The sequence below is a fragment of the Pseudophryne corroboree genome, chromosome 2 (genome assembly GCF_028390025.1).
Source record: "Pseudophryne corroboree isolate aPseCor3 chromosome 2, aPseCor3.hap2, whole genome shotgun sequence".
In the NCBI taxonomy this organism is placed as follows: Eukaryota; Metazoa; Chordata; class Amphibia; order Anura; family Myobatrachidae; genus Pseudophryne; species Pseudophryne corroboree.
The window spans coordinates 682652484-682667793 of NC_086445.1; the positions used below are offsets into that span (position 1 = coordinate 682652484).

General features: G+C 45.7%; 1 protein-coding gene across 1 annotated transcript; it reads right to left on the reverse strand.

Annotated features, from left to right (window-relative positions):
- Positions 1-1149: 1149 nt before the first annotated feature.
- Positions 1150-15210, reverse strand: AVPR1B (arginine vasopressin receptor 1B). The gene is made up of 2 exons (XM_063957254.1): positions 14343-15210; positions 1150-1479 (listed from the first exon to the last, which is right to left on the reverse strand). Exons 1-2 carry the CDS (start codon positions 15208-15210, stop codon positions 1199-1201), a joined length of 1149 nt encoding a protein of 382 aa, XP_063813324.1. The 3' UTR covers positions 1150-1198.
- Positions 15211-15310: the final 100 nt, after the last annotated feature.

Below are 15310 nucleotides of genomic sequence, written 5' to 3' on the forward strand. Positions count from 1 at the left end.
TGGCGCTGTCTGCAGTTATGTGTAAAAAGGGGGACGCTGTCTGCTGTTATGTGTAAAAAGGGGACGCTGTTTGCCATAATGTGTAAAAAAGGGGACGCTGCCTGCCGTAATGCGTAAAAAAAAGGGACGCTGTCTGCCGTAATGTGTAAAAAAGGGGACGCTGTCTGCCGTTATGTGCAAAAAGGGGACGCTGTCTGCCGTAATGTGTAAAAAAAGGGGAAGCTGTCTGCCGTAATGTGAAAAAGGGGACGCTGTCTGCCGTAATGTGTAAAAATGGGATGCTGTCTGCCGTAATGTGTAAAAATGGGACGCTGTCTGCCGTAATGTGTAAAAAGGGGACGCTGTCTGCCTTAATGTGTAAAAGGGGACGCTGTCTGCCGTAATGTGTAAAAAGGGGAATCTGTCGGCCGTATGGTGTTAGAGGGGCTCTACCTGGTGTAGTGGTGCTATTTTGTGGCCACGCCCGTATTTTGTTGCGTGCGCCTACGGCGCGCAATGCCCCTGTTTTACGTGGCGGGGGGCTCCGATGCCGTTTCTTGCACACAGCGCTAAAATATCTAATTACGGCACTGTTGCTAGGTATCCATTTCCCTGGCCCTGAGCATGTCCCCCTCACCAGATCCTCTCCAGGGGTGAGGGGGTGGACTTGGATGGGGGGGAGGGCAAAGCATTTTGTCGCACATGGGCCAACTGCTCGCTAGTTCCGCCACTGCTTCAGGGGCTTATCAAAGAGCATTGGGGGGAGAGAGAAAGATGAGGAAAAAGATAGACAGGGAGGGAGGAAAGAAAGAGAAACCAGGTGCGATAGAGATAGATGTACAAGAAAGGAGGAAAAAACCTGGCAATGGGGGCACAGCAACTTGCGTTCAGATTAAAGATATGTCCGTAATACTAGTATCATATAGACTACATCTGTGCATCTAGAACACTAACATTTTTCTGCATTCCTAATGGGTGAAGTCATATCTATAAGAGACTCGCCTATATCTATAGATAGCAACTTTCTACATTAATATATATATATATATATATATATATATACACACACACATGTGAGTGACTTACAGTTACAACTTAAATAAGGAGTAATATGTAAGATAACAGTTACAGGCGAAATGCGAAAAACTTCAAGTGCATGTTTTTGCCCTCTCACTCATTTCTGTGTGAGTCATCTACTGTCAAAGACATTTTTTCAGTATCAGAGAAGTCCTGACTCTACCACTGTGTCTTCATAAGCCGGGTACAGATCTCTTATGCTGTGGCATGTGCCCTGCATCCTCAAAGATCGTGTACGAAACTGTGTCAGGAGGGTGTCCCGTCGGCTGGAGGCGCTGCCTGCGGAGTTCTGCCTTCGGGCAAGAGAAAAGGGCATTTGTGGACACAGCTGAGGACTGCTGTAGAACATATAGATCCACGGATTACTACAGCTGCTCAGGCAGGCCAAAAGCATAGTGATGGTGAAAGCAAAGTCTGACGAATCTAAAGGCAAAGAATATGAAATCATTAAATGAATGACAATATTCACCCCTCAAGAAGCACTTTATCATTCATCATTATTTTGAAGGTGTCCACATACGGCTAGCCTCAATTTGCACTAAATAGCCCCATTTGGTGGGTCATTGAGGTAGCCGCATCATGCAACTTTTTTTTTTAAATGTTTCTTAAATTACTTCTTTATACCAATTCTTTTGTGGCAAAAAATAGGATTTTAATTACCTGCCGGTAAATCCTTTTCTCGTAGTCCGTAGAGGATGCTGGGGTCCATTTTAGTACCATGGGGTATAGACTGTTCCGCAGGAGCCTTCTACACTTTTAGACTTTTCAACAGTGTGAACTGATTCCTCCCTCTATGCCCCTCCTCCAGACCTCAGTATAGGAACTGCCCGAGGAGACGGACCTTCGTCTCGAGAGGAATTACTATTAAAATTGTGGCGAGATTCACACCAGCTCACACCATACATAAAAAACATGTCGGCTAATATGGCCAATAACATAACTCATGCCAACCAGCATGTAGTACGCAACAGCTGTCAACATCTGAACACGTGCGCAAAAAGATAAACGTAATCAGCAGGAAAAATGAGCACTGGGCGGGCGCCCAGCATCCTCTACGGACTACGAGAAAAGGATTTACCGGCAGGTAATTAAAATCCTATTTTCTCATACGTCCTAGAGGATGCTGGGGTCCACTTCAGTACCATGGGGTATAGACGGTTCCGCAGGAGCCATGGGCACTTTAAGACTTTTTCAGAGTGTGAACTGGCTCCTCCTATGCCCCTCCTCCAGGCCTCAGTTTAGAAAATGTGCCCAGGCAGACTGGTCGCACTCTAGTGGAGCTCTACTGAGTTTCACTGAAAGACTTTCTGTTAGGTTTTTTATTTTCAGGGAGGCTTCTGGCAACAGTCTCCCTGCTTTGTGGGACTTGGGGGGAAGAAGTAGGAACCAACTTCCTGAATAGTTTCATGGCTCTGCTTCTTGCTGACAGGGCACCATTAGCTCCTGAAGGGTACTGAACACTAGCTGCGGCTATGCGCTCACTCCCACAGTACGCCGTCACCCCCCTAACAGAGCCAGAAGTCAGAAGACTGGTGAGCAGTTTTACCGGAGGTCTGCAGAGAGGGATCTCCGGTCATCGTGATGGCTTAAGTTACTGCGCAGCGAGCGGGAACGCTGCGCGGACATGCTATCCATTACACAGTGCACAGCAGGGTGTGGGGGGGCTGGGGGGGGCGCCCTGGGCAGCATGAAACCTCTCACTGGCAAAAGGTGGCATATGATGCTGTGGCACAGTCCTACAGCCACGCCAGTATAAATATCTAGTTCAAAAGCTGAGGAAAAATGTGCCATTGCAGGGGGCGGGGCTTCTTCCTCAGGCAGCCAGCACACTGCTCAGCGCCATTTTCTTCCAGCAAAAAGTAAGGGAAGAAACACTAATCCTCATCTCAACTTCTGATTTTAGTATCAGAGTACAAAAAGGGGGGGAAAGTGTATATTGTGGTATTATAACCTGTTATTGCCAATATATATATATAGAGCGGAAAGTCTGTGTACAAAGGGGGTCATTCTGAGTTGTTCGCTTGTTGCCGATTTTCGCAACGGAGCGATTAAGGCAAAAATGTGCATGCGCTAAGTATTTTAGCACAAAGCTTAATAGATTTACTCGCGTCCGAACGAAGAATTTTCATCGTTGAAGTGATCGGAGTGTGATTGACAAGAAGTGGGTGTTTCTGGGCGGAAACTGACCATTTTCTGGGAGTGTGCGGAAAAACGCAGGCGTGCCAGGATAAAACTCGGGAGTGTCTGGAGAAACGGGGGAGTGGCTGGCCGAACGCAGGGCGTGTTTGTGACGTCAAACGGGCTGAGCTGATCGCAGTGTAGGAGTAAGTCTCGAGCTACCCAGAAACTGCTAAGAATTATTTATTTGCAATTCTGCTAATCTTTCGTTCGCTATTCTGCTAAGCTAAAATACACTTCCAGAGGGCGGTGGCCTAGCCTGTGCAATGCTGCTAAAAGCAGCTAGCGAGCGAACAACTCGGAATGAGGGCCAAGACACAGGGATTTTTTTATTTAAGCACGGAGTTGTGGACTGGCAAATTAATTTCTGTGTCCCTCTGACAGATTTTACTGTGGATCTGTCCCCTATAAGCCCCGGAGTGTCTGTGGTGTGATTGTGCACGTGTGCGACATGTCTGAGGTAGGGGGCTCTTCCTATGTAGGAGCCATGTTAGGGACACAGAGTTGTAATGTGACCCCAAGAGCCTGACTGGGTGAAAGATTTACGTGATAGTGTGAATCATATCAGTAAGAGATTAGATAAGTCTGAGTCTCATGCAGAAAACTGAAAATAATCTGTTGAAAATGTGATTTATAATAGTTCTGCCTTTCATCCACAGGGGACCCCTCTGGGTAACATAAACATTTGCACAAGTAGTACAAACTGATACCAACACGGACTCTGATTCCTGTGTCGACACTAGTGATTCCAGGGGAATAGGTCCTAAGTTAGCGAAAAACATTCAAAACATGTTTCTTGCTATAAAGGAGGTGTTAGAAGTTACGGAGCCCCCTCCTTTACCACAGGAGAAGGCTTACTTTACTAAAGAAGTAATGTAACTTTCCCTCCACCTCATGAGCTGAACAGTCTCTTGGAGGGAATCTGGTTTAACCCGAAAGGAAATTTCAGATTCCCAAAAGAATTCAGGCAGCTTACCTTTTTCCATGCAGAGGACAGGAAAAGATGGGAGTCACCCCCCATTTTAGACAGTGCCCTGTCACGGTTAAAGAAAAAGGTGTTTCTCCCTGTGCCTGGGACGGCTTCACATAAAGAGACGGCAGACCGCAAGTTGAAGACTACGTTGTAATCTATTGATGTGGCCAATGGAACACTACTCAGGCCTACCTGTGCGTGGGCGAGTAGTGCTATTGAAAAGTGGTCAGAAAACTTGCCATCAGACATTGACACAATAGATAGAGACGAGATACTCCTAACGTTAGGTCATATCAAAAACGCTGCTGCGTACATGCTAGAAACCATGAAAGATATTGGTCTCTTGGGATCAAGAGCCGCTACCATGGCAATCTCAGCACGGAGGGCGTTGTGGATTCGCCAATGGAATGCTGACGCAGATTCCAAAAGGAATATGGAGGCTCTCCTGTATAAAGGTGAGGCATTATTTGGAGATGGGCTGGATGCTTTAGTTTCTGCGGCTACCGCAGGTAAGTCGACATTCTTGCCTAATGCTCCTTCGTCAGCGAAAAAGACACATCACTCTCAGATGCAGTCCTTTCGGACCAATAAATACAAAAAGGGTAAAGGTTCCCCTTTCTTTGTAGGTAAAGGAAGGGGAAAAGGAAATAAAGCCCACAGTGTCTTCAGTATCACAGAAGCAGAAATCAACCTCTGCTTCTGGCAAATTTTCAGCATGACGCTGGGGCTCCCTTGCGGGAGTCCGCTCAGATGGGGGCACGTCTGAAACTCTTCAGTCAGTTCTGGGTTCAATCTGGCCTAGACCCGTGGGTCATACAAATAGAGTCCCACAGGTATAAGCTGGAGTTTCAAGACATTTCCCCAGGCCGTATTTTAAAATCGACCTTACCAGCTTCTATCCCAGACAGGGAAGTGGGCAGCAGCAATACTAAAATTGTGTCAGGATCAAGTCTTTGTCCTGCTTCCCTTGTTACAACAAGGAGAAGGGTTTTATTGCAAGCCTATTCGTGGTTCCGAAGCCGAACGGCTCGGCCATACCGATTCTAAACCTGTATACTCCGAATCTCTACCTGCAAAGGTTCTAGTTCAAGATGGAATCTGAGGGCAGTGGTTTCCAGTCTGGAGGAGGGGGTCTTCGTGGTGTCAGTAGACATAAAAGATGCCTATTTACAGGTTCCCATTTATCCTCCACATCAAGCTTATTTGAGATTCGCAATACAGAATTGTCATAACCAATTTCAGACATTGCCGTTCGGACTCTCCACGGCACCAAGGGTGTTTACCAATGGGATGGCAGAGATGATGGTCCTCCGACAGCAAGGAGTCAATATAATTCCTTACCTGGACGATCTCCTGATAAAAGCGAGTTCCAGGGAAATGTTGGTGCAGAATATTGCACTCTCCCTGACAGTACTTCAACATCACGGTTGGATCATACATTTTCCAAAGTCATTGGAAGCGACGACAAGATTGTCCTTTCTGGGAATGATACTGGACACAGAAGTACAGAGGGTATTTCTTCCAGTAGAAAAGGCTCTGGAAATCCAGAGAATTGTCATACAAATTCTGAAACCAACAAGAGTGTCGATTTATCAATGCATTCGGTTGTTGGGAAGGATGGTAGCGGCCTACGAGGCCATATAGTTTGGCAGATTCCATGCCAGAGTATTTCAGTGGGACCTGTTGGACAAGTGGTCCGGATCCCATCTACACATGCATCAGAGGATAATCCCGTCATCCAAAGCCAGAATTTCGCACCTGTGGTGGCTACACAGTTCTCACCTTCTAGAGGGACGCAGGTTCGGGTTTCAAGTGACCACGGATGCAAGTCTCCGAGGCTGGGGAGCAGTCACACAGGGGGAGAGCTTCTAAGGAAGATGGTCAAGTCAAGAAACGTGTCTTCACATAAACGTGCTGGAGTTAAGAGCCATTTACAATAGCCTTCTACAAGCGGTGCATCTTCTTCAAGATCAACCCGTGCAGATCCAGTCGGACGATGTAACAGTAGTCGCATACATAAATCGTCAAGGCGGAACGAAAAGCAGAGCGGGAATGGCAGAGGTGTCTAAGATCCTCCGCTGGGCAGAAACACATGCAAGAGCTCTGTCGGCAATTTTCATTCCGGGAGTGGACAACTGGGAAGCAGACTTCCTCAGCAGACACGATCTCCATCCAGGAGAATGGGGCCTCCACCAAGAAGTCTTTGCAGAGTTGACAGGTCTTTGGGGAATTCCTCAAATAGACATGATGGCGTCTCGTTGCAACAAGAAGCTTCAGAGATATTGTTCCGGGTCGAGAGACCCTCAAGCAATAGCAGTGGATGCACTGGTGACCAAGTCGTGTTTCGGTCGGTATATGTCTTCCCTCCACTTCCACTGATACAAAAGTTCTCAAAATCATGAGAAGAACAGGATTTCGAGCGATCCTCATTGTCCCAGACTGGCCAAGGAGGACTGGGTATCCAGATCGTCAGGAGTTGCTCGTAGAAGATCCTCGGCCTCTTCCTCTCTGCGAGGACCTGCTGTAGCAGGGGCCGTGCATGTATCAAGACTTACCGTGGCTACGTTTGACGGCATGGCTGTTGAGCACCGAATCCTAGCCCGAAAGGGTATTCCCAAAGAAGTCATTCCCACTCTTATTCAGGCCAGGAAAGGAGTAACGTCTAAACATTACCACCGTATTTGGAGAAAATATGTGTCTTGGTGTGAAACTTAGAAGACTCCAGCGGAAGAGTTTCAGTTAGGACGTTTTCTCCATTTTCTCCAGGCGGGTGTGGATGCGGGCATACGATTGGGTTCAATCAAGGTCCAGATTTCGGCCTTGTCCATTTTCTTTCAGAAACAATTGGCCTCCCTTCCAGAAGTTCAGACATTCGTGAAAGGGGTGCTACACATCCAACTTCCATTTGTGCCTCCTGTGGCACCATGGGATCTTAACGTGTTGTTGCGATTCCTAGATTGGTTTGATCCTCTCCAGGAGATAGAGTTGAATTTCTCACTTGGAAAGTTGTCATGCTGTTGGCCTTGGCATCCGCAAGAAGGGTGTCTGAGTTAGGGGCCTTGTCTAACAAGAGCCCTTACTTGGTTTTCCATGAAGATAGGGCTGAGTTAATAAATTGTCAATCATTTCTTCCAAAGGTGGTTTCTTCTTTCCATATAAACTAGCCTGTTGTGGTGCCAGTGGCTACTGACACCATTGCTGCTTCAAAGTCCCTGGATGTGATCAGGGCTTTGAGAATCGATGTCGTAAGAATGGCTCGAATAGGGAAAACAGAGGCTCTGTTTGTACTGTATGCTCCCAACAAGATTGGGTGTCCTGCTTCTAAGCAGACTATTGTGCGCTGGATCAGAGGTACGATTCAGCATGCTCATTCTACGGCAGGATTGCTGATACCGAATTCGGTGACTGCCAATTCTACTAGAAAGGTGGGCTCATCCTGGGCGGCTGCCCGGGGGGGTCTCGGCATTACAACTTTGCCGAGCAGATACTTTGTCAGTGGCATACACGTTTGCTAAGCTTTACCTTGGTCGCTGAGGACCTACAGTTTGGTCAATCGGTGCTGCAGGGTCATCCGCACTCTCCCGCCCGTACTGGAGCTTTGGTATAACTGCATGGTACTGAAGTGGACCCCAGCATCCTCTAGGACGTATGAGAAAACAGGATTTTAATACCTACCGGTAAATCCTTTTCTCCTAGTCTGTAGAGAATGCTGGGCGCCCAGCCCAGTGCGTACTTTACCTGCAGTTGTTGATTTGTTGAAAATGTTTTCAGCACGTTTGCTGTAATGTTCATGCCAGTTGGCATGTGTTTTGTTGCATTCCATGTTGTGCGGCATGGTTGAAGTGTGAGCTGGTAGGAATCTCACAATTAACTTAAAAGTAAATCCTTTCCTTGAAATGTCCGTCTCCCTGGGCACAGTTCCTATACTGAGGTCTGGAGGAGGGGCATAGAGGGAGGAGCCAGTTCAAACTCTGAAAAAGTCTTAAAGTGCCCATGGCTCCTGCGGAACTGTCTATACCCCATGATACTGAAGTGGACCCCAGCATCCTCTACGGACTAGGAGAAAAGGATTTACCGGTAGGTATTAAAATCCTGTTTTCTCTTACGTCCTAGAGGATGCTGGGGTCCATTTTAGTACCATGGGGATATACCAAAGCTCCCAGTATGGACGGGAAAGTGCTAATGTTCCTGCGGAACTGACTGACCAAATTAAAAGTCGTCAGCAGCCAAGGTGTCAAACTTATAACACTTAGCAAATGTGTTTGCACCCGACCAAGTAGCAGCTCGGCAGATTTGCAAAGCCGAGTCCCCCCGGGCAGCCGCCCAGAACGAACCCACTTTCCTTGTAGAGTGGGCTTTTACCGAAGTCCTGCCATGGAATGAGCGTGCTGAATGGTACCCCTGATCCAGCGCGCAATAGTCTGCTTAGAAGCAGGACCCCTAATCTTGTTGGGGTCATAGAGGACAAACAGAGATTCTGTTTTCCTTATCCGAGCCGTTCTTGCAACATAAATCCTCAGCGTTCTGATGACATCCAAGGACTTTGAGACGGCTAAGGTGTCAGAAGCTACTGGCACCACCAATGGTTGGTTGATATGAAAAGAAGACACAACCTTCGGAAAAAAGTGTTGACGTGTTCTCAGTTCATCCTTATCTTCATGAAATATCAAATAAGGACTCGTGTGACAGAGCTCATAATTCAGACACTCGTCTGCCTGAAGCCAAGGCCAATAACATGACCACTTTCCAAGTGAGAAACTTTATCTCCACCTCTTGCAGAGGCTCAAACCAATCCGATTTAAGGAACTGCAACACAACATTAAGATCCCATGGCGCCGCAGGAGGCACAAAGGGAGGTTGGATGCGCAGAACCCCCTTCACGAACGTCTGGACCTCAGGAAGAGAAGCCAATTGTTTCTGAAAGAAAACTAACAAGGCCGAAATCTGAACCTTGATAGATCCTAATCTCAATCCAGCATCCACACCTGACTGTAGAAATAGGAGAAGTTGTCCTAATTGAAACTCCACCGCAGGAGACTTATTGGATTCACAACAAGATATATATTTTCTCTAAATACGACGACCTTGAAGAAGGTGTGCCGCTTGATGAAGACTGTTGTACACAGCTCTCAACTCCAGAATGTTTATGTGAAGGCGAGTTTCTTAACTTGACCATCGTCCTTGGAAGCTTTCGCCTTGCGTGACTGCTCCCCATCCTCGGAGACTTGCATCCGTGGTCACCAGGATCCAGGCCTGAATCCCGAACCTGCATCCCTCCAGGAAGTGAGAAATTTGTAGCCACCACAGGAGCGAAATTCTGGCTTTTGCTGACAAGGTTATCCTTTGATGCATGTGGAGATGCGACCCGGACCACTTGTCCAGTAGGTCCCACTGGAAGACCCTGGCATGGAATCGGCCATATTGTTGCGCCTCGTAAGTCGCTACCATTTCCCCCAACAGGCGAATGCACTGTTGAATTGATACTGTTCTTGGTCTCAAACGTTTTTTGACCATGCTCTGGATCTCCTGAGCCTTTTCCACCGGTATAAATACTCTCTGTACCTCGGTGTCCAGTATCATTCCCAAAAATGATCTCATTGTCTGTTCCAACTGAGATTTTGGAAAGTTGATGATCCAACCATGCTGTTGAAGCACCTTCAGGAACAATGCCATGTTCTGGAGTAGCTTGTCCCTGGATCTTGCTTTTCATCCAAGTATGGAATTATGTTGACTCCTTGTTTGCGAAGGAGAATCATCATCTCCGCCATCACCTTGGTGAAAATTCTCGGAGCCGTGGAGAGCCCAAACGGTAATGTCTGGATTTGGTAGTGGCAATCCTGAACCGCAAACCTCAGGTATGCTTGATGTGGCGGGTAAATAGGGACATGCAAGTAAGCATCCTTGATGTTCACCGACACCAGAAATTCCTTTTTTTCCAAGCTGGAAATCACCGCTCTCAAGGATTCCATCTTGAATTTGAACCTTTCCAAATAAAGATTCAGAGATTTTAGGTTTAAAATCGGTCTGACCGAGCCATCCGGCTTCGGCACCACAAATAGGCTTGAATAAAAACCTTGGCTTCTTTGTTCGGCAGGAACCAAGGAAATTATTTTGGCTTGACATAATTTGTGTATTGCGTTCAGGACATTTGTGCCGTCCTGAGCAGCAACTGGCAAGGCTGATTTGAAAAATCGGCATGGGGAAGGTCTTGAAATTCCAACCTGTAACCTTGGGATACTATCTGTAATATCCAAGGATCCAGGTCTGCGTGAAGCCAGACCTGGCTGAAAAATAACAGACGTGCCCCCACCCGATCGCACTCCCGCAGAGGAGCCCCAGCCTCATGCTGTGGCTTTTGCAGAAGTAGTTGCTGACTTCTGCTCCTAGGAGCCTGACAGTGTTGTAGATTTTCTACCTTTTCCTCTCCCTTTTCTTGTGACAAAAAGGGTACTCTTACCCTTTTTTTTTATACTTGGGCTGAAAGGACTGCATAGTATGAGAATGATATACTTTTTTAGCCAGTGTAGCTGCCGACGGCAGAAATGCTGACTTGCCAGATGTAGTAGTTGATATCATGGCATCTAGTTTCTCTCCAAAGAGGGCCTCACCATTGTAGGGGAGCGCCCTAATATTTCTTTTGGATTCAGCGTCAGCGTTCCATTGGCAGATCCAGAGCGCCCTGCGGGCTGAAATCGCCATAGTAGAGGCCCTTGAGCCCAGTAAACATAGCCTCAACCAAGTAACCTGCAGAATCTTTGATATGACCTAGAATTTGCAGCATATCATCTTTATCCACTGTGTCAATATTAACAATTAAATTGTCTGCCCACTTTTCCACTGCGTTATCTACCCACGCAGAAGCAATTGTGGGCCTTAGTAACATACCCGTAGCAACATAGATGGACTTTAAAGTTGTCTCTAATTTGCGGTCAGCAGGTTCTTTTAATGAAGCTGACCCTGGGGCAGGTAAAATGATTTTCTTTGACAACCTAGAGACTGAGGTGTCTATCATTGGGGGTAACTCCCACTTACACCTATCCTCTTCAGGGAAATGGTACGCTATCCTTAGACGGTAAAAAAGTCACCACCTGTTTTTTTATTTAATTTAAAATAATCTTTTTCCTCAGGTGGAGGTGTTGTGTCAGGAATTTCCAACACCTCTTTTATAGTGACTATCATACATTGAATGCTCTTAGCCAGTTTGGGATCTACTCCCCTCAAATGTCAGTGTCCCTTTGCATAATTTGGGTCAGAGACCTTTTCTGGCAACAGGAGGGGTCCCGAGTGGGTGACGTGGAGGAATCGGCAAACAGAGCATCCTCCACAGACTGTCTCCATTGCTTTGTCTGTTGTTCAGACTCAGAGAATTTACATATTACTCTGCAGCTTTCTCACCCACACAGGTTCAGAACACTCCAAAATGGGTTCCTCTGGGGAAGAACTTTCTCTAGACATCTTACATACGTGTACAGTCACACCTCTCACACACACAGGAGACAGATCTTCCTAAAGTCTGTCAGAGAGACCCAGAGGGGATTGCCAGGCCACACCACGCGCCCTATATGTATTGCATACAATAAATACACAACCACAGCGCTTATTTATCCAATATGAAGCCTGCAGACTTCAATAAACTATGCGCTCCCCTCCCTTTCTATAACACCCTTGTACTTGTATCAACAATGTGTGAGGTGAAGTAGCGTTCAGGATCAGCGCTCCGGTGTCTTTGTGAGGAGAAAATCGCGCTAAAGTGTTACTAGCAATTCTGAGAAGCCCCGTCCCCTGTAATGGTGCGGTTCAGCCTCAGGAACACAATATTTATACTGGCAGGGGTATGTACACCAGCGGCTCCCTTGTGTGTACTTTGTCGCCAGTGAGAGTAAGGATTTTATTTTTCATGTCCCTCAGAGCGCCCCCCGCGCGCCCTGCACCCTGTGCTGGGAGACATGTTTGTGTGCAGCGTCGCGCTGCGCTGGTACCTTTATGCCACCATGATGACCGGAGGGCCCCTCTCTGCAGGTCTCTGGTAAATACTCACCAGCTTTCTGACTTCTTGCTCTGCTAGGGGGTGGTGGCAATGCTGTGGGAGTGAGCAGCAGCCAGGCAAGGGCTGTGCTCAGTAACCTTCAGGAGCTAATGGTGTCCTGTCAGCGGAAGCAGATTCATTAAACTAACTGAGAAGTTGGTTCCTACCCCCCCCCCCCCCCCCCCCAAGTCCCACGAAGCAGGGAAGCTGTTGCCAGCAGCTTCCCTGTAAAATAAAAAAACCTAGAGCTCCACTGATGTGCATCCAGTCTCCCGGGCACATTTTCTAAACTGAGGTCTGGAGGAGGGGCATAGATGGAGGAGCCAGTTCACACTGTTGAAAAGTCTTAAAGTGCCGAAGGCTCCTGCGGAAGTCTATACCCCATGGTACTAAAATGGACCCCAGCATCCTCTAGGACGTAAGAGAAATACTAATTATCTCAGTACACTGTTAGAGAATTAAGATGCTACATTTAGGAAAAATACATAATATAGTTAAAGGCAAAATACATCACGCATTGTTATGCTTAATGTGCTATTTAAGACCAATTCCTTTGCAACAAAAAATATAAATCATAAGTACAGTATTTAGCACTTTATTAGCCACTCATTACACTATTAGCGAATTAAGATGCAAAATTTAGGAAAAATACTTAAGCGCTGGAAACAATACACGAACGAAGCATCTAAATCACACCAGGCTCCTCTCGTCATATGGTTCAAAGTGAATAGGTGTATGAGGGGAATATGGTTAGCATCTAGGTGTGCAGGATGCCAGCAGTCATGTGACTGACACCGGAATCCCGACTCCACTCGGAATCCTGGTGCCAGAACACCTACATCCTGAAAGTAAGTATCGGGGCGGCGGTTGGGGTTAGGTACTAAAGAGGGGGATTAGCCCTCGTCGCCAACCCAGGTGAGGTAGGGGGCAGGGGAGGGGTACAGTTATTAACCCATCCCTATCAGCATTCTAATTGTCTAGAAAGTATCTTTAGTTTATTTGGGGAATTACACTTGCACCTACAGCTCTGTTTGTAATTTTGAAAATCAGAGAAAACTTGTGTTCATTGCAATAGCACAAATAACAACCACTAAGAAGTCACATTTAATAGTGTTATTAATACAAACTGCATAAAACGTGATTTCTAGCCAATAGAATTATTTAATTTTGATTTGAAAATTAAGAAAACAATATCTTTCTAGATGCCACAGTAGAGATTTAGGAAATCAAAATCTATCCTCCATTCTTCACTTTTGTGTGTTGTTGTTTTGATGTTTTCACATATGGATATGGCAACATGACTTTGACTGTCCCCACTGGCCACCTGCATACCCAACTGGTTAACAAGACCAATCAGAAGGTCATTTTATTAGTTTTAGTTTATGCCCTCCATTGCTGTGGATGGACTTAGAATTATAAGGCTAATAACCACACTTATCCTCTGCAATACTGAGGTCATATACCTAGTTATGCAATACAAACTCTTGTATGTATGCTATGCCGTTAATGATCCTATCCCACATAGCTACCTTTACCTGCTTAGCAATGCATATATAAACAAGGACATTTGTGCAAAAAATAGGCACATAACATCACAAAATTATATTTTTTCTGCAGTAACATTATTTTTGCAAATTATCTTTGCTGTTTAATATTGTTTTATCATTCATAATTCTACATTAGGTACAAAAATAACTTAAATATTACAATTAAACCTTATTTCCTAGGACTACTAAAAATTGGCAAAGATATTCTAAAAATGTAATTTACTTTCTTAGGCTGTGTTTCTTCCAGGCAGGTCATTCATTTCCTCCAGCACCAGAAACTCATCTTATATTAATCTTATTGTAGTTTGTGTGATGCTTGCCTTGACAATGTTACTGGAAATAAACTGTATCACATACCAATATAAGGGGGAAATCGATGTGATGCCTGGCTGCGCACATATTAGCCAGTTATGGTATTGCCTACATCACAAGTTTACTTACCTCTATGGAGGTGAGATGCAAAACCTGTGATGTAGATGGATTGTGTCCATCATGCTATGTTGATTGCCCCCTACCAATGTAGTTTCACAAAATGCCAAATAAAACTCATAGATATTCTTACCATCATCTGGGGCATTTTCATCCCATACTGACCACATTTGAACACTGAAGAAGGGTGTCCAGCATATGATATATGCCAGAACAATGACAAAAGTCATTTTCACTGTCCTGATCTTGGCTCTTGATATTGTCCGGATACTGCTCACTCTGGAAGGCATCACTTGGCCATTACTTTCTCTGCGTCTTGCCCCAGATGTCTGCATTTTCCCTTTGAGATTCTTGCATATCTCAAAACAGATCAAGCTATAGCAGACCACCAGGATTCCCACAGGCACAACAAATATGGATACAGTGGTCCAAGTGATGTAGGCTTTGGCGCCCCATGTGTACCTAAAGTCGGCCCAGCAATCTATCACTCCTGAATTCTGTTGAATTTCTGTTAGCGAGAAAATGAATATTTGAGGTAGACTCAAAAGACAACTGATGATCCATGTGCTTCCAATCATGATATACGCATGTCTACTTGGCTGCTGTAAAGTCTTTAGGGGGTGGCAGACAGCTATGTATCGGTCTATTGTCATCATCATTAGCATGTAAGTGGAAGCAAACATACTCATCACTTGGGTATACTTCACAACCCTGCAAAGGAGGTCAGATCCTATGAACCTGAAAGTAATGTCCCAAATCAGTTGGGGCAAGATCTGAAATAATGCCACTGCTAGATCAGTGATTGCAAGGTGCACAATAAATAGATGCATCCTAGTCATCTTCTTCCCTCTGCGATATATGGCAAGCAAAACACCTAAGTTCCCCAGAGTTGTGACTGTTAAGATAGTACCTAGAACCGCCACCTCCGCCTTAGCTAGATTTTCATCTCTTGAGTCTGAAGAATTTACAGCCAAGTCAAGAAGATAAGAGTTTGTATCCATGGTGATGGAGTATTAAACCGATTCAACAACTGCAATTTGATTTCACAAAAAATGTCTTCAAATTCGATAGCCCATAGTCCAATAACAAATGCTATAAGAT